The sequence below is a fragment of the Prionailurus viverrinus genome, chromosome D1 (assembly GCF_022837055.1).
Source record: "Prionailurus viverrinus isolate Anna chromosome D1, UM_Priviv_1.0, whole genome shotgun sequence".
NCBI classification, from domain to species: domain Eukaryota; kingdom Metazoa; phylum Chordata; class Mammalia; order Carnivora; family Felidae; genus Prionailurus; species Prionailurus viverrinus.
In genome coordinates, this window is record NC_062570.1 from 60651289 (window position 1) to 60671732 (window position 20444).

The following is a 20444-nucleotide window of genomic DNA, read 5'->3' on the forward strand; positions in this document are numbered from 1 at the left end:
TCACCTCAGCCTCCTGGCCATGGCTCTAGATCCCTGTTTCCTACAAACATGACACATATAACTGAATAGTGTGTCCATATTCCATCATCAGCTTTCTCTCAATCCAAAGTGGATTTTTTTTTCTGTCTCACCTGCAATTTGCCCCTGATGTTAGCTTTTCCCACATTAGTATTTAGGTTAGTTTCCCTTTGTATAGTCTGTATCTCCTCAGCCTTGCTGAGCTTCGCTAATTTAAGTTCCAAATTTAAAGGTGTTATGTAGAAATCTCATTTTGTTTCAACATCCTAGGAGATCATCCATCATAAGGAGAGCTCAGTATACACACCCAGAAGCCAACAGTTAGGAAAGATAAAGTTAGACCCAGTATACTTCTGTCAAAAGGAACTATGTATAGTTGGGGTATAGAGCTCTGAGATTGCTTTTAAAACATATAACCTACCAAAACTAAATCATGGAGAAATATAAAGCCAAAGCAGACCCATAAATAGTGTAGAGATTAAGTTAGTCATGAAAAATCTCCTATTAAAGAAAAACCCAGGAACAGAGGGCTGCATTGGTGAATTCTACCAAATATTTAAAGAATTAACACTACTCCTTCTCAATCTTGTCAAAAAAAAATCGAAAAAGAGGGAACACTTTCAAACTCATTTTATGAGGCCAGGATTATCCTGATACTGAAGCCAAAGACATCATAAGAAAACTAGGCTAATATCCCTGATGATCATAGACATGAAAATCCTAACAAACCAAATCCAACAGCACATTAAAAGGATCATACACCACAACCAAGTAGGATTTATTCTGGGGGGTCTTATATATACAAAAATATAAAAAAAATCAATTAATGATGTGCCACATCAACAGAATAAGGAATTAAAAAAAATCACGGTTATCTCAATAGATGCAGAAAAAGCATTTGATAAAATTCAATATACTTATATGATAAAATCAAATAGTACTAGAATAAAAACACATAAATTTGATAAAGGCTATATATGAAAAGTCTATAACATTCTCCATGTGAAAAACAAAGATTTTCTCCTAAAATCAGGAACAAGGCAAGAATGCCCACTCTTGCTAATTCTATTTAATGTAGTACTGGAAGTCCTGGCCAAAGCACTAACAAGAAATAAGAGGCATCCAAATTTGGTAAGGAAGTAGTAAAATTATCCTTTTGTCAGTGACAAATCTCATATATAATAAATCCCTAAGATGCCATAAAAATATTGTTAGAACAAACAAGTCAGGAAATTTACAGAATACAAAAATCAATATACAAAGAAAGTTGTGTTTGTATATACTAATTATCTTGAAATTAGTACAAGAATCCCATATATAATAGCACCAAAAAGAATAAAACAGTTAGGAATAAACTTATGAGGTAAAAGATTTAAATACTGAAAACTAAGGAATATTATTGAAAGAAATTAAACATGAAAAAACGGAAAGACCTCTTGTGTTCATGGATTGGAAGAATTAAAAAGTCCATAGTACCCAAAGCAACTTACAGATTCAATGCACCTCTATGAAAACCACAAATATTGTTTATGGACGTAGAAAAAACAATTTCATAATTCACATGGAATTATAAAATGCTATGAATTGTCAGACAAATCCTGAGAAAAAAGAACAAAGCTGGAGACAGCACACTTGATTCCAAAAAGTATTACAAAACTATAGTAATCAAAATGGTATGGTACTGGCATAAACATAGATACATAGACTAATGACACAAAGAAAACCCAGGAATAAATCTACACAGATGATCAATTGATCCATGAACAAGGGTGTCAAGAATACACAATAGAGAAAACAGTCTCTTCAGCAAATGGTGAAGGGAAAATTGGGCATCTACATAAGGAAATTGTATTCCTATCTTACAGCATACATGAAAATCAACTCAAAATGAATTAAAGACTAAACATAAGACATGAAGCTGTAAAACTCCTAGAAGATGACATAGGGGAAAATCTTCATGACCTTGGTCTTGGCAATGATTTCATGGAATGACATTTAAAGAAGAGGAAACAAAAGTAAAAGTCAACAAGTAGGACTATATCAAAATGAGAATTAAAAAGTAAGACTACATCAAAGTACACAGCAAAGAAGACAATCAACAGTAAAAAGGCAACTATGGAATGGGAGAAAATATTTGCAAACCATGTATTTGGTAGGAAGTTAATCTCTAAAAGCATAAGGAACTCTTACAGCTCAAACTAATAACCCCATTTTGAAATGGGCTAAGGACTTGAATTCACATTTCCTCAAAGAGGACATTCCGACGGCAAGCAGGTATGTGAAAAAATGCTTATGGTCACTAATTATTAGGGAAATGTATATCAAAACTACAATGAGGTATCACCTAACACCTGTCAGATTGGCTATTATCAAAGACAAGTGCTGGTGAAGAGAACACAGTGGAGAAATTGGAATTCTTGCACACACTGTGGATGGGAATGCAAAATAGTGCAGCTGCTATGGAAAACAGCACAAAAGTTTCTCAAAAAATTAAAAATGGAACTACCATATGATCTGGCACTTCTTGGTATATATCCAAAAAGAATTGAAGTCAGGATCTTGAAAAGATATTAGCACTCCTGTAGTCATTGCAGCATTACTCACAATAGCTGAGAAGTGGGAAAAAAAGCCTAGAAGTCCATCAACAGCTGAATGGATAAAGAAAATGTGGTATGCATATTTCATGAAATACTAATTAGCCTTAAAAAAAGACATTCTGCAATATGCAACATTATGGATGGACCTTGAGTTTATTATGCTAAGTGAAATAAGCCAGACCCAGAAGGATAAATTCTGCAGGATTACACTAATATGAAGTATCTAAAATATTCAAATTCATAAAATCAAGGACTAGAATTATGGTTACCAGGAACTGGGGGGAGGGGAAATGGAAAATTATAGGCATAAAGTTTCAGTAAGATGAATCTATACAAAATTGTACCTGTAGTCAATGTATTGTACACTTAAAATTTGTTAAGAGGATAGGTCTCAAGTGTTCTTATCACAATAAGACAAAATAAAGACAAAATTAAGTCAAAAATTAAAAGAGCATCTTTCAAATTAAAGATAAAGTATCGTGGGAAATTGTAGTAGTCGTCATCATCATCCATGGCAGACTCTGGTATAAGGTATAAACTAGTTCCTTTCTTGGGTCTTTGAAAAATAGCAGCATTGAGTCCAGTTGTAGGTAGAATATCACCTTTTATTATTTATAAGTGGTAATTATTAATAAGTAATTACATCATAATCATAATGGCTTCTCGATTATATAGTTAGTGATCTATTCTTCTTGTGGTTTAGGAAAAATTGGGATTATGATTTCCATTTTAGAGATAAGGAAACCCATCTGAGATCAGGGAAGTGCCATTCCAAAGTTACAAGCTGGAAATCCATGTCTAGCTGCAGCCAATATGTAACATGTATGCAAAGTAAGATCAGATATTTTTGCTTGGTTAGGCTGGAGTTCCTGCCCTTCCAGGTCACAAACAGGAATTGGCTTTGGTTTATATGTTTAAATGAGTCTCTCTTTGTTAGGAGACACTGCAAGGATGGGGTAGAGGTAAATAGAAGCACATTAAAGACCAAGGCACAAGCAGGATTTACCTGAAGCACTCAGTGTCTGGAGAGTTAAGCATGACCCCTGGGAGGCATGATTTGAACCACAAAGAGGCAGGTGGCTTGGGCTGCAGCGAACTCAAGGGGTGGGAGCCCTGGGTCAGGGGAGTCCTCTTGTGTTTTTTAAAACAAGAGGTGACATGTGGGGAGTGGGGAAGGATAAGGACACTCTCAATTTCCTCCCATACCTAGTCCTGTTCCTAAGCATCAACTCCCTGCTCTCTCCCCAGTTCCTTTATTGCCTCTGTTTTGGCTCTTCAACGAAGGAGGCATAAGTACTAAGAATCCAACCCAAATATTTTGTCTACAAACTCCAGAAACTCCCTTCACTATAGAGGATAACCAGAAACACTGGTTCACCTCCAAGAAGTTTTGGCTGATTATTCCTATGTGGATCCTATCATTTCTCACTTATCATTCCTCTTCCCACACTTACCAGTATCCCTGGGCCCAGTTAGGAGGCTTCTGCATTAGTCAAGAGAGAAAATGAGCCTGAACTAGAAAGATACAGGGAAAGGTAAGAAATATATATTTTTGAATAATGATGTGTTAATTGAAACATGCTGTTCGACCATTGTCTACTGGTCTCTTCCTTCTAGAGAATGAGTGTTAAGGGAAGAGATAGGAGCCATTAACTTGGGCATTATTCTTTAAAACCGTCTTTAAAGTGACCTCTGCTACAATGATAAGCTCTACAGGAAATCATTTTGCAATGTCATTTCAAATATAAGGAGACAAAATCATCTTGGTAATAATATGCTCTTGGAAATTCACAATTTTTCATAATACATCAAAATAAGTCAAAGAAATGAAAGAAAACAAATGTGATTTCTGAAACAGATCCAAATAAGGTATCATGATACAGTAGGTGATAGGGACTGATTTTAGAAGTTTGCATAAATTCTAACAGTGCGAACTCTTGGTTAATGAGCATCAGCAAAGACTTTCTAATGGCATTTACCTTCTTAGGCTCCTCTGTAATAAAAACTCACATTTTTTTATATCGTCTATGAATTCAATCATTTTAGAGATGAATATTTGTACTTGGAAATAAATTTTTAAATCTTGCAGACAGGAAAATATGTGAGCACTTGTATAAATTTGAGTCCATACCCTAGAAATTCCATAGATAAAAATATCCATAAACTTTAAAATCTTTTACTATTCCCTAGGGCCTGCCTAGAGCAAGCAGATAAATACTTTGTAAAATTTTATCCCCCCACCCCTTTTCCTGAGTTCCAAGCTCTTCCAGGGTTGCTGATGGGGTAATCATACTGGCCCCTTTTATTTGAATGGCTCAACGAGAAATATTTCTTATAGGTTCTTCTCCCACAGGCCACATCCTTGAAGGACCTTAGGTGACTATCTTCCTGTTTGAGTCTTAATCTTTCAAATCCATCATTCGGATATCTTTTAAGGATATATTTTATTGACTTTAAAATAGATGCACGCATTAACTGAGTACTTTCTGTGTATGAGACCCCTCTAAACAATTTTAGGAGAAAAAACAAATAGACAAGTTCTGTTGTCTAGAGTGGTCATTTTAGCTCTTGAAATAGTACAAACAGGATAAAATATTAACTAAAAAAACAGGTTCCCATGTTCTGGATATTAGGGGAAGATGACTGGCTCCATTATGCTCCCACTCTGAGACTGTGAATCAGAGAGGTAGGGTTTATGCACCATTGAACACAGAGTGTTCAGACCTGACCAAAGGAGGGAGAATATTAATTTTTTAAAGGTGTAGTTTTATGGAGGAAGAGAGAGATACGCTTATATGACAAATAAGGCTCAGCAAATCCTGATTGTACAAAAGGATTTTATATATAATCCCACTTACTCTTCCCTATAATCCTTACATAAAAACAGAGCATTGCTATTCCTTATTTAGAGAGGAAGAAACAGGGGCTTGGAGATAAGGACTTGTGCTTAAAAAAAAAACCCACATTAACTGTATCCCATAAGAGAAGAAAGATGGCATAAAAACTGGGCCACTCCAGTGTTTAATGATTTGAAAAAATAAAAATGAGCTAGAGGGAAAGATAAAAATTGTTGATATTACCCAGTGATCCAAAAGAATTAAAGCATGCCATTTGCAACAATGTGGATGAAACTAGAGTGTATTATGCTAAGCAAAATAAGTCAGACAAATATTGTATGATTTCACTTATAAGAAAACAGATGAACATAGGGGAAGGGAAGGAAAAAGGATAAAAACAGAGTGAGGCAAACCATAAAAGACTCAAATACAGAGAACAAACTGAGGGTTGCTTGAGGAGGAGTGGGTAGGGGGATGGGCAGGCATTAAGGAGGGCACTTGGGTTGAGCATTGGGTGTTATACATAAGCGATGAATCACTAAATTCTATTCCTGAAACCAATACTACACGATATGTCAACTAACTTGAATTTAAATAGTAAAAAAATAGCATTCTTGCTAAAGATGAGAGTTCTCTTATGAGGAGAATGAAGAAGCTGTGAGGAGAATGGAGGGAGAGCCACATGAATAGGGAGTTTAACATGAATTTAGATGGAGAACCAAAAGACACAGCAGCTCCTCATTTTCTCAGTAAGCTAGAGGCAAGGCTGTACTTACAGAGATTTGTGAATGTGGAGAGGACCTGAAAGATATATTCCAGAGCAGTTCTTTCCTACAGAACTTTCTGCAATGATGGAAATATTCTGTATCTGAACAGTCCAATATGCTAGCTACTAGTCATGTGTGTCTGTTAAGCACTTAAAAGTGTTGTGACTGAGATATTGAATAATTTTAATCAAATTTAAACAGTCACATGTGACTAGTGGCAACCATTTCTCAGAGTAGTGCTAGAGAAAACAGATTTTGTAATAAATCGGGGCATTACAAACTGCAAGCTTTATTCAACTTATACAGACACGCAAGGCCTGAGATTTCAGGACAGTAAATTGGTTTTTGTGATTGTTAGCTTAGCTTGATCATCATGTACAAATGTGTGTTCTAAAACAATGAATTAGTTCAAACATATTTTCACTTCTTTTATCAGGGTATTCTTGATGTCACCATGAACACAGAAAACACTACCTTTTCTCCATTTCTTTATGTAAGTTGTCTTGTAATATCAATTCTAATGATGTTTTATGTTCTATCTACTCAATGAGATTCAAAGTTCCTTAAGGGTAGAAAACATGGATTATACTTATCCAGGTCTATGAGGACTACTAACCAATTTTGTTTAAAGTTTAGCAACAGGAACAAGAGCTAATTCTCTCTCTATATATATAGAAGGTGAAGGAGCCCTGTAAAAATAGACAAGGAAGATATCAAAAAACCATGACAGCCTCCAATATTACCACAACCCATCCAACTTCCTTCCTGCTGGTAGGAATTCCAGGTTTGGAACACCTGCATGTCTGGATCTCTATTCCATTCTCCTTCGCCTATACTCTGGCCCTGCTAGGCAACTGCACCCTCCTCTTCATCATCCAGACTGATGCAGCCCTCCACGAGCCCATGTACCTCTTTCTGGCCATGCTGGCAGTCATTGATCTGGTTCTCTCTTCTACAACACTTCCCAAAATGCTAGCTATTTTTTGGTTCAGAGATCGGGAGATCAACTTCTATGCCTGTCTGGTCCAGATGTTCTTTCTCCACTCCTTCTCTATCATGGAGTCAGCAATGCTTCTGGCCATGGCCTTTGACCGCTATGTGGCTATCTGCAAGCCACTGCACTACACCACAATCCTGACTGGGTCCCTTATCACTAGGATTGGCATGGCTGCTGTGACTCGGGCTGTGACACTAATGACTCCACTCCCCTTTCTGCTCAGACGTTTCCACTACTGCCGAGGCCCCCTAATTGCCCACTGCTACTGTGAGCACATGGCTGTGGTAAGGCTTGCCTGTGGGGACACTCGCTTCAACAATATCTATGGCATTGCTGTGGCCATGTTTATAGTGGTGTTGGACCTGCTCTTTGTTATCCTGTCTTATATCTTCATCCTTCGAGCAGTTCTACAGCTTGCCTCTCAGGAGGCCCGTTACAAGGCCTTTGGGACATGTGTGTCTCACATAGGTGCCATCTTGTCCACCTACACACCTGTGGTCATCTCCTCAGTCATGCACCGTGTGGCTCGCCAGGCTGCCCCTCATGTCCACATACTCCTTGCTATTTTCTATCTTCTTTTTCCACCTATGATCAACCCCATCATTTATGGCATCAAGACCAAACAGATTCGTGATCATGTGCTCAGTCTATTTCAAAGAAAGAATGTGTAGATGCATACTTTTTCCTTATCTATCAGTTCAGTACTGAATGCATGCTGGATTGAGGCAGAGAGAAAAAAATCTCAAGTAGGAAAGTTGTAATCTCCAAGTTTGACAATTCTTTAGTATGACAAGGAAAATGAGGTTTTATTCCTCACAGATCCAGTTAGATCAAACCACGTATGTCTCTTTAGTCCGTCTAGTAGCAGAGGTTTGACCTTCCTTTTTTCATAGACCTATCACATGATTAAGAAAAACAAAGAAGCTTCCAAAATGCCATTGTCATCTAGGTGAAAGACAATAGGAATATTGGCTGAGATTGGCACAAGTTGAGGTTTTGTGAACTCTTCATCTAGACTGAGTAATTAACCACAAATTTTGTGACCCGAAGGCCAGCATTACTTCCAGTACTTTAACTGCTTCCATAGTTTTTTTAAGTGGCCTCCAGCCTCTGCCACTCTATTAGCCTACTACACCCAATGTTATTGGCTCTACACTTGGACAGCTCCACTTCTAAGCAGACTTATTTCTTCCACTAAGTCAGTGTGAATCAGAAAAGAAGATCAAGGAACAGCCAATTCCTTTGTTGAACATTTAACAAAGGAGTCCTCTGACATCCCTTATATATATTTATATCATGTAACTAACTTTCCATGTACATATGCATTTCTAAAAAAAATTAGTGATGTTTATTGAAGAGCTTAATACCATCTTTGAGGGGTGCCTGGGTGGCGCAGTTGGTTAAGCGTCCGACTTCAGCCAGGTCACGATCTCGCGGTCCATGAGTTCGATCGAGCCCCGCATCAGGCTCTGGGCTGATGGCTCAGAGCCTGGAGCCTGTTTCCGATTCTGTGTCTCCCTCTCTCTCTGCCCCTCCCCCATTCATGCTCTGTCTCTCTCTGTCCCAAAAATAAATAAAAAACGTTGAAAAAAATTAAAAAAAATACCATCTTTGAGCTATGTATTATGGAAAGATTAATACCCTTTGTTCTTGAACTTGAGACATCTGAAGCTAAAGAAGTTATATAGTTGTGGTAGACTGTATTATTGTTCATAGATATTTACTTTTCCACACCTCTACCATGGGAGGGAAATGTCCTCACTCCAGGAATGCTAAGTCTTGCTATGTGACTTTCTTCAGCCAATGAAATTTGAATAGTCTTAAAATATTCCACAATAATCACAAACTTCAAAATGCATTTGTGTATTTTCCTTCTCTCTTGCTTTTTGCCTGTGCCACAAGAATGAGCATGTCCCTGCACAGGGTGTTTCTTCAACCTAGACCCATGATTGAGAAGATCCATGGAGAGATGAATCAGACTTACAGTCTGGAGCATAGCTATCGCTGACCCCAAAATGTTACTATAACATGAACAAGGATGATTTTGTTATTCTTGCAGTAAAATGAGATTTGGGAGTTGTTTTATAACATAACCCAGGGAAAGCAGATTGCTGGAGTTTTAAGCTATTTTTCCCTCTAGTTCATGACAGTTTGAGACCTTGAGTATTTGAAGAAAAGGAAAGTATACTATTTCTTTTTCTAGTACGTCCTAAAAATGAAACTGGATTTCACTTATCTTTCTGCCTTTGTCTCCTTATGCAAATTAATAATTGAACACTCCTTTAGTCAGTTCTTTAAAGAAGCTCTCATACACTTTCATGAAGGTCTATTTATACAGCCATGTTCTTCTATTTTTTTTAATTTTTTAAACCTTTTCTTTCCTAAATCATAACTAAAGGAGTTTCTCTAAGAACAAAGAAACTTGGTAGGCTCTGAAAAAGCATCCCCAGACCCTCCTCATGTTATACCATGGTTTACCTCATAGGGACATATGGAGGGTGCTGCTTTCAATAGGTCTCTGACCAGATCCCAAATGTCTCAGTCATCCAGACATGAGTTAACTGGACAGCAATGAAGGAAGTGATATTAACCAAGAGCCTCTGACTGTTCCCTAAGCCTTCCCAAACTCTTGCTTGTTTTTTCCTGAGTTGAGTTCAGGCATTCTGGATAATAGATTAGACTGGTATTCAAAAAACATCTACTCTCCCAGAGTATATAACTCCACAGACTCAGGGGTTGGCCATCTGCACCACTTTGTTAATGGGGCATTAGCAGATGCAGTACAAAGACCTGAAATTTGCTCATGCAATGGGGCTTGTTGTCTTCTGACTTTGCTGCAACATGACAATATACCCTGGTTAGCTCGTTGGTTCAATGAGGATGAAGAAAATGTGGAGCAGAGATGCCTGATCAACTTGCAGATTGAAGCAGAACCTCACAACCAAATCCAACTTGGATCAGCAGGTTCCCCAGCTGACCTGCAAATGGATAAGCAAATTCAGTTGAAATCAGCAGAGTCATCTCAGCCAATCTCCAGGTGTATGAGAGATACATTTTTACTGTTATATGCCACAGATTTTGTGGGTATTTGTTCCACAGCAAATTCTGGAAACTATTTATCTGTCATTGTTATTTAGTAAGCTGAATATGGTAAATGGATTAAATAAGCATTTCCAGGTTCAAAGACCTGATTTGTCCTTCTGTTTGGTGCAGAAATGAAACTCATACCCTCCACAGAATGATTTAATCCAACATGTAAGTCTGACAGTATAGGAACTCAATTACTATGTAATAACGGTATGCACTGCTAGCTTTATTCACAATAATCAAAGGTGAGTTATTTCGTATCTTGTATTAATTAACACTGTGCTTAGATGGAGCATAGTCATCAGAATACATGTATGCTATTTTTATCTTATTATTTATTTTTCCTTGGTGAGTTATATTTTATTTTTGGTTGGAGATAAAGAATACATGGACTTTCCCATAACTTTGGGAATTTTAATTCATTTTTTCATATTAAATATAACTTATTGTCAAATTGGTTTCCATACAATACCCAGTGCTCTTCCCAACAGGTACCCTCAATGCCTATCACCCACTTCCCTCTCTGCCCCACCTTCCATCAACCCTCAGTTTGTTCTCAAGTATTTAAGAGTCTCTTATGGTTTGCCTCCCTCCCTTTCTGTTTTCCTCCCCTCATGGATGCTATTTTTAGAGTTGAAGTTTTACAGTTATGTAAGCGTTACAAGAGGATACAGAAAATGTGCACTAATTTGAACTTAAACACAACACTTCCAACAATTCCTGCACCCTACTTTTGGGTTTTCTGAGCCCTGAATAATTTTAAGTTGCCCAAACAATGCCTCTGCATGGATCCGTGACTGACCCAGACATCAATTTTAGCTAGAGCAGCCCCAGCCCATTGATAGTTTGGAATGGCCAAACCACCGAGTTTGAAAGCAGACTAACATAACAAAAAAGGCAAACTTTAGCCTACATTTTAACAAGCAATATTTGAAATAACCACAATTTGAGTATACTTTCATGTCGTGTTTTGTTCAGGATGCTTCTGCATCACTGTTTTGCTTTTTATTTCCCTTTATTGTATTTTTAAATCTCTGATATTGTACATTTCATCTGCTATTGTAATTTTCATAGGTAAATGAATATATTTTATTTCAGATACTAAAATTTTCAAAGGTGAAAATTACGTTTAGGTATTTTTATATCTTCTGATTCCCCTAACATGCTCAATCTCTCCTCTAGCCTCTTACACCATTACAATTGTATTCCGTATGCTTACTATCTTTATATGCTAATTTTATCATCTGTACTTTGTGATTTGTTTTGATTTTTCTTATGTGTATTTCCTGATAATTAAAAAAATATATGTTTATTTTTGAGAAAGAGAGTGTCAGGGGAGGGGCAGAGAGAGAGAGAGAGAGAGGGAGACACAGAATCCAAAGCAGGTCCCAGGCTCTCAGCTGTCAGCACAGAGCCGATGGCAGGGCTTGAACTCACTGACTGTGATGTGAGATCATCACCTGAGCCGAAGTTGGTGGTTCAACTGACTGAGCCACCCAGGTGCTTCATATTTCCTGGTAATTTTTGATTGAATGCCAGATGTGTTGAATTTTACTTTTGGGTACTGGATACTTCTGTGTTCATACACACATTGTTGGGCTTTATTCTGGGTCATGGTTATGTTGTTGGAAACAGTGTGATCCTTTAGGTTTTGCTTTTAGGCTTTGTTAGTCAGGACTCAACAGCTTTCAGTTTAGGCTTAATTTGTTATCACTACTGAGCAAAAAAGCATTTTTGAAAAAAAAATCTTAGGACTCATGAGGATTTCCACTCCAGCTTGTGGGAAAAGAACTATTCCCAGCCCTGTGTGAGAATTGGAGATTGTTTCCTCTAATACTCTTGGGTGGTCTTTCCTTAGTTTCAGTGATTTCCTCCTGTAAAAAGTAGTGAATGGTACTCAGGTCAAGACTGCAGATCTCCAGTACATTCTCTCTCTTTTCTGGTATTACAACCTATGAACTCTAGCTCCCTCAAACATTTATGTTTGAGATATTATTTGTGGTGTCACATGAGTAAGCTTAGAAGTCAGATTTTTAAAAAGAGTATGTGATCCCCTAAGTAGAGAGAACAAATTAAAAGAACATAGCCATGTCCTGGCATGGAGGTAGAATGACATGAAAGCAGGCATGGCCCTCAGAATCTAAGGACATGTGGAGTTGGACAGAAAGTTGGAGAAGTCATGAAGTGATAGAATGTCCATAAACTGTAGAATATGTTAAAGTTGTACATATATCTTGTAGATTCCAAAACTCCTAATTGTCTAAAAATGTTGGTCTGTAGAATAGGAGAACAAAATGGTATACTCAGAATTTTTCATTTGTTGTTATTTTCTTCAGCCTTTTAATATTTACATTATTGTATGTTTTATAATATAAAATATAATGGTAATGGTTAAGTACATATTACATAATGTACATTTATATGTAAATATAATACTTGTCTAATATTTGCATATGTATAAGTATACATATACACATGTATGTGAATGATCAAGTATATGGTCTACTGACTTGGATTTCCTTGATCTACTCCAGTCATGCACACCTCTTTCTTGAGGAAGCATGTTCTGGTTTCTGCTCTAATCCCAGCATTAGATTCCTCCCTCTTCCCAGGAATGGCACTTGGTCTACATTTCAAGCAGTTTTGACATCAAGTAGAGTTGAATTCTAAAATATTCTATCATCACTCTTTGGAGAGTTCCTTGCCCACTGGTGTTTGGGAAGCTTAGTGAGTTAGAGACAGATATACTAACCTTACTAGAAGCAGACTAAAGAATGGTCCTCACTGCACCCCTCAGTGTAGAGCTGCCTCCACAAAGACATGACTAAAGTCCAGGGGTCTGAGGAGCTCTTGGGTATGAGTCCAGTTTGGGGGATGTCTAGTCACTTTTGGTAGTTGAGTTCCTACATTCCTGAGACCTCCCTCTAAGAATGTGTCTGGTTAGTCCTGGTTTTGTACCCCTCCTTAGTTCTGAAGCTTTCCTTTTGTGACACTGGGGCTGTAAAAACACTTTTAAAAAGACAAATGCCAGGATTTTACAGAAAAAGAAGGATGATGTAAAGTTTGATGGCTAAAGGAGAGCTTGTCCTTATTTTAAACAGATGATGGGCATCAAAATATTTTTATAATACTAAATACATTTAGAATTTTGATATAGCAGTTTGATTTTAAAATGCCAATGTTTAATGTAATCTGGGAATTATATATTTTAATTAAATACAAATTCTATATGTAAACTTTATTTTGGAAAAGTATATACCTCTTTATGCAGTTAAGGAGTTCACTTACACAAAGTCAGAGAATCTCTTCTCTAAAGCACATATACAGACCCTAGTGTTTGACTTGAAACTTCTAGAATGGGCAGGATTTAGATGGACCTATTTTCATTCTAGAAATGAGAATCAGTAGTTTCCAGTTCAGGACTGTAGAGTGATTTTATGTCTCAATCTCTAATGATGTTAAGCACTAACTGAGGAACTAATATTATGTCCGTTGCAGGGTCAACTAATAGATAAGTATGAAAAATGTGACTCTTAATGATTGCTAAGTGTATTGTTAGCATTTGAGTTGGACTATTGGTATAACAAACAGCTATCTATTACCCTAAAGGTTTTTTTCTGAAGACTTAAGAGAGTAATGTCTTAATTGTGTCAAGTTTTATAATACCTGGAGGATATGTAATTTGATCATCTCATCCATCTGAACTTAAAGAAATTCATGCTTTCATAAGTTCATTCATCTATCCAAACATTTATTGATGCCTTAAATATGTTATGGGTGGCATTTTTGTACTCATGAATTATACAATCAGAACAATAGGGCAGTGTTATAGGAGACCAAATGTGAGTGACTCATATCAAAAAACCTTAAATGCTAGAGCTAGAATCACTGCCTCTTTCAGCACACAGTTCTTAACAGCCCATTCTGCCTGAATTCTGTCCTATAATATGCTTAGTTGTAGCCTTTTTTTTTTCCTTTGGTGACTGCTTCAAAGTTTTGCCCAAGAATTACTTTGGAGTCTAAGTGCAGTCTATTTGATGACTGATACCATGCTTCTTCCAGTCTCCTGACTTTGGCTGGTCTTCTTACTTCTAAGCTTCTGTCATTACCAGCAATATCACCCACAAGAAAGGGAGTGTGTAGATACATGAATGGAAGGAAGATGTCTGGATGCTGTATCATCAGAAATGGAAGTTTACATCCTCATTCAATGGAGATAAAAATTGCAGGAAGCCGAGTCTGCTCAAAGATCCTTAATGGAATATTGCTCCCATATCTGGTGCTCAAAGGCAATTACCAAGGGAAGACCAGAATGGAAAGTCACTATTTTTTAATTTAGAACCTAAAAACGGAGTTTAGGGGTCATCATCTAAAATCTTATTTTACAGGTGCCAACAAAGTTCCCAAATCAGTAGGTCATATAGTCATTGGTACTCCACTATGTGTTTAAAAATATTCTCTCATGATCCACATAAGAGTGAAAATGTATGTATTTCTGTCTTTCTCTGTATGACTTATTTCACTTAGCATAACACACTCTAGTTCCATCCATGTTGTTACAAAAGGCCATATTTCACTCTTTCTTATTGCCATACAATATATTCTATTGTATATATAAACCACAGTTTTTTTTATCCATTCATCAGTTGATGGACATTTAGGCTCTTTCCATAATTTGGCTATTGTTGAAAGTGCTGCTATCAACATTGGGGTACAAGTGCCCCTATGCATCAGCACTCCTGTATCCCTTGGGATCATGAGAAACTTAAGACTATGGGGGAGGGGAAGGGAAAAAAAAAGTTGGAGGGAGCCAAACCATAAGAGACTCTTAAAAACTGAGAATAAACTGAGGGTTGATGGGTGGGTAGGAGGGAGGGTAAAGTGGGTGATGGGCATTGAGGAGGACATCTGTTGGGATGAGCACTGGGTGTTGTATGGAAACCAACAATAAATGTCATAATAAAAAAAATAAAAATTATCATAAAATGGTATAGCTTGGTTTTATAGATGAACATAATTTTCACACACAAAAATTAATTCAGAAACCTAGAAGTTCAGGGAGACTCGGGAAGATTTATACTGGGGAAACCTGCCAGTCAAGAAGGTATTTTTCTTATGTAAGACTATATTCTTAACCCAGAAAAGACTTTGAAAGATAATGAGGCACTCAACAGAGGGTGTGCCTGAAGACAATGTGGAATAATTACCTGTACCAATAGTTTCTTAGTTTGGGCCTATAAGCGTTAAAGTAATGTTCATAAATTTGTCATTTAACTCTAAGACGTTTCTCCTCGAATCAAGATAGGAACTGGAATAGTATCTTTCCTGTTGATCCACAATTCAAAATAGAATTATTCAAAGCTGAACTGTCTATAAACAGATGACAGTAAGTGAGCCTGATCTACTTTGAGGCACTTGCGTTAAGCTACAGCAGTCAGCAGGACCTCTGGTTAAACAAAAATCACCCTGTTGAATGATTCTTCTTTCTTGGTTATTGGTTCATCTCAACAGAAGATGGCCCAGCAGAGGGAGTGGTAGTACAGTAATAACATGGTGGTGGAAACAGATCTCAGACACAGTGGTGGAACCAAGTTTCAAACCCAAGTCAATGAGCCTTCATGAAATTAAATAACTTCCCCAAAGCCAGCTGCCTCATTTTCAAAATAGTATAGTATCTATATCTGAGAGTTTGAGGATTTAATTAGTTAACTTCTATAAAGTAACTTATATACTCAGGTTCATATGTGGCAAAAAAAAATGTTTGATAAAAGATAGTTGTGATGACACTAAATCCTATATTTTAAAATGTTTATTTTTTTTTGAGAGAGTGTGAGCAGGGGAGGGTCAAAGAGAAAGACAGAGGATCTGAAGTGAGGTCTGCACTGACAGTAGCGAGCCCGATGTGGGGGTTGAATCCACCAACCAAAAGAGCTGAAGTTGGACACTCAACCAACTGAGCCACCCAGGTGTCCCCCTGTATAGTTTTAAGCGGTATGCGCCACTGCTTCCCTTTAGTTGCAGCCTTGTAATCTCTCAGGTATAGGAAAGCTCTCAATGACATAGATCCTCTCCTCAAAGCCTTGTGTTGCAGTAATGCATGTCCCATGTATGCTTAACTTTTAGTTTGTTAACTTTTTGTTCTAGTCTCAGGGTAAAACATTTCTCTATTAGTGAGCTATCCTAACCCTATGAATAATTTCTTATTGGCAACAGGAGTGGTCAAGAAGATAAAATGAATCATTAAAGAGGTAAAAGTGAGGTCTTGCCTATTCTAAAAGAGTACATAGAGTAGTACTGACTGGATTTTCCTTCCTGCCTTAGACTGGATGAGGGTGGATATAGAAAAAAAATCTCATCAATTATGGTTTGATTAGGAAGGCAGGACCACTATGAATGATATGAAATAAGGGGTTGATTATGAATATTAGACCTTAAGCAATTAAGGGATCTGGTGAACTATATGGAAGACTATGTGTCTGAAGTGACCCTACAATTCAGCAGGACCAAAACTCAGAAAATCTGGATGTGGACTGGAAGAGTAAAGAGTAAGGATATGCGTCTCCCAAAGATGAACTGGAACCTACAGAGGAAGCCTCGAATCCACGTCACTCACTGCCTCCAACCTTTACAATGCAGGTGACTGGAAGAGCGAGCTACCTTTTACCATGGAGCTGAGCACACACCTTACCCAGGGTCTGGATAAATGGAAGGAGATACAGCAGAAGATGAAGGAATGTGGGTTCAGTGGCTACTCCTTGCGCACGAGGTGAGCCCATAGGATCAGGGCGCTAGAAGGAGCTACAGCATCATTGGGCACTCTACACAAGCCTTTAGAAAATAATGGTTGCTCTTTTACCACTGCCTTCTAATCTCACAGAAATAGGCCTTCCAGCTAGCCCTAACCAGGAACCTCACAGGGAAAGGAATTCTGGAAAACAGTTCCACCTTGGCCAGGAAGACACAGTACAATGTCCTAACATTAGATGCATCTGAGAAATCTTGTACTAATCAAGTTGAGAATAACATTAGCTCCTGAGTGGAAAGTCTACCTGTCTACTTACCTATATCCTATATTTGCCTATCTAATCTTCCTATAGCACACAGTGAGATGAGTGTATCACTTGAATGATTAGGTCTCACTCTCACTTTCGTATCCATCCAACTTTAACAAATAAGGATTGGACCTGAAGATATTTCTTGAAAATGAGTCCTTGCAAGATTCTTATCCAATTGTGAGCAACATAATAAATTTTATACTTGGATAGTGTTGGTTTCATTTGAATCAAGTAAGTTGGTTCCCTCATTGCTGAAGAAAAATGTGAACAACCATATTACTCTCAAGAAGGAGATTTGTGCTTGTCAGGCAAGACTTCCAGAGGTATAGATCCCTCAGATATTAGGTTTTTATTTAATATTTTGCAGAGACACTTCTCAAGCTCAATTCTAGAATTCTCAATTCTAGAATCCAGTCATAGAAAATCCGAACAGTCAGGGATTTCTATTTTACCTTTCTAACAGGACAGAAGATTCTTGGCTTTTACGTTCAAAAGCCTTGATCCAGAAAGACAAAAGATTTATAAGGGCATCCGATCTGAAAAAAAATGTGATGGGGTATCTGATCTGGCAGAACAGGTTTATTTTTCTGGCTTTAGATTAAGTTAGGCACAAAGACCCTATGTGCTTGGCAGGAGGAAGGACATTAGTTGGAACCATGCCTTTTACTCCTTGGCTCTCAAGGCTCCAAGTGGTGTTGAAGTGGATCCTAAGCATTCCTGAGGCACAAGTGAGACAAAGAGGTTGGCTGAAAGAAAATAAGAGTGGCCACTCTGACCACTTTGCACACAACCCTGTTACTGGGGCAAAGGAATGAGAACTAGAAGGATACAGAGTAAACAATCCTTGCCAGGGTCCTGTGGAAATGGGATTACAAATCTCAGTGGATCAACAGTACCAGAGAATCCAGTAGAGAATCTTCTCTCCAGAAGATTTGTGGGAAATTGACTTTGAATAAGATGTTCAATTATTGGACTTATTTGTCATGTCCCTATCCTGTATTCACGAGGGTACATTCCCTTCCATCATGCTCTGAGCTCACACCTTCATGAAAGTCCATGAAAGCCCAGACATGACTACATTTGACAATGGGATTAAATGCTTTACTGTAACTCAGCTCAACCCTGAGTCTGATAGGTATGGGTGTTGTCATGGGTGGTTGTCCCTGGATGGAGTGGGAGCACCCATCCACGTGGTATTTTCTCCTTTTTGCTCTCATTCAATGCCATAGGGGGATGAAGTTGGAGATGCTTGGTATTTGGTTTTGGACATTGGTAGACATGGAAGATCATCTAGAAATATCATATTGTGGTATATCTGAGATTGTTTGACTATAAAGTTCTTGTACTAACCCTGCTGTATGCAATTAAACCTTGAATAAAAGTCCTGGATCTCCATACACACTGTTTTATGTAGCATAAATCATGGACTTTATACAATATGCCAAAGAACTATTCTATGACGAAGGTTTCTTTTCATTCCCTTCAGCATTGGTGCCACTGATGGATTTGGGCATAATTTTTCTTAATTTTCTCCAAAGCCCAGGGTTATGGTCAGGAGATAATTCTGTAAAACAAACTTTTAGCTCTGAGGCTTCTATATTATCTTTTAATCAACTCCTATTTTAAAAATATCAGTGGGCATCCTATATTTGGCACCCAAATTATGTTCATAGAACATAACTTTTCTAAAATAGGTGAACTTGGGTTTGGCACTGGACTTCAGAGTCCTTGATAAGGAGATGAGGGAATAAGCACGCCTCACCCAAAAACAATGGAGGAAAATCAATATGCTCTAAGCAGCGTCAGGCATAGGATTCTGAGGAAATAAAATATCGCAAACTCTCTTCTAAATTTTAGTTTAAACCCCTAGCTAGATAAAAATTTGTGTTTGCCTTGAAAAATTTTTGGATGATAGGAGGTTTGAATATTGCTGTGGCTTTATCATTGGCTTCTTTAGATTATACTTTCAAAATATTAAGAGGATTTATTTTTAACCTAAGGTAAGTCACTTTAGATTTTGTAATGGTTTGTAAACGGAGGGTAAATGAGCATTTTAGACTTAAAGTCTAACATATTTCAGAACTAAAATGGATATACCATAATTCTGAATCACTAGAATTGGGAATTGCTTTCTTTTTCATGCATAACCACAAAATTCTTGTAAATTTCTAGCCTGAAGTAATCATCTCATTATAGAACTTATATGATTAACAAAAAGGGTCTAATCATAACAAAATAAACCAAGAATTTTCCAAAAGGATCTGAAGTTATTTCCTGGTTTGTATCTACCACTGGGTATTGCTTAATCTCATCACTTTTACTGTATTCTCTAACTTCTTTCCTGTCAATAATCCCACCGTTATTCTTCCATTTTTGTCATTATTTCAGTGTAGCTACTGTCCTTCACAACCATCTCAAAGCCTCTAAAACAAAAATCTAATGTCCTTCTGTCTTTCAATTAGTTATTAAGAGGAGATGTGGGATATTGCATTTACATTTATTTAGATGGAAGAATGACATGGCTTGAGGATTAACTCCTATGGGCGGTGAGGTCCAGTCCAAAACCTATTAGATTAAGATTTCCCACATTCATGTTGCCTCCATCCTCAACAAAAGGTCTTTTCTGTGGCAAGCCAAAAGTGTTGGAAAAAGATTGCTAATGCAGTTGAATTTTTCAAGGTCTTTACTAACAATTTGCAAACTGTCTTCAAGAAGGTATTAGGGTATAATTTTATCTTCTACAAGTTGTGCAAAACATACCCCAAAAAGAAACTAGAAATCCTTTACAGAAAATGTCAAAGATAGAAATAATCTTACTCCTGTGGTTGGCATGCTTGTGTCTTATAATTTTATGAAGTTGAATATGAAAAGGGATACTATGTAAGAACTCATGCCCTGATTTCCCCCATTCAGATATTCTCTCCACTGAGAAAATCCATAGTCAAATGGAATATATTCTAGTATTCTTCTTAGGCCCTTATCTCCACAAGTCGGGAAAGACCTAGTTGCATGGGTGTTATTTCATTGGCTTCCCCAGTCAGAGCCTTTTTGTGTAAGTATCTGTATGCCCCACAGATGCAGAACAG

At 37.4% G+C, this 20444-nt stretch overlaps 1 protein-coding gene across 1 annotated transcript; it reads left to right on the top strand.

Annotated features, from left to right (window-relative positions):
* Positions 1-6942: 6942 nt before the first annotated feature.
* Positions 6943-7887, top strand: LOC125146743 (olfactory receptor 52K1). The gene has a single exon (XM_047823517.1). The coding sequence runs from the start codon at positions 6943-6945 to the stop codon at positions 7885-7887; it is 945 nt and encodes a 314-aa protein (XP_047679473.1).
* The last annotated feature ends 12557 nt before the right edge of the window (positions 7888-20444 follow it).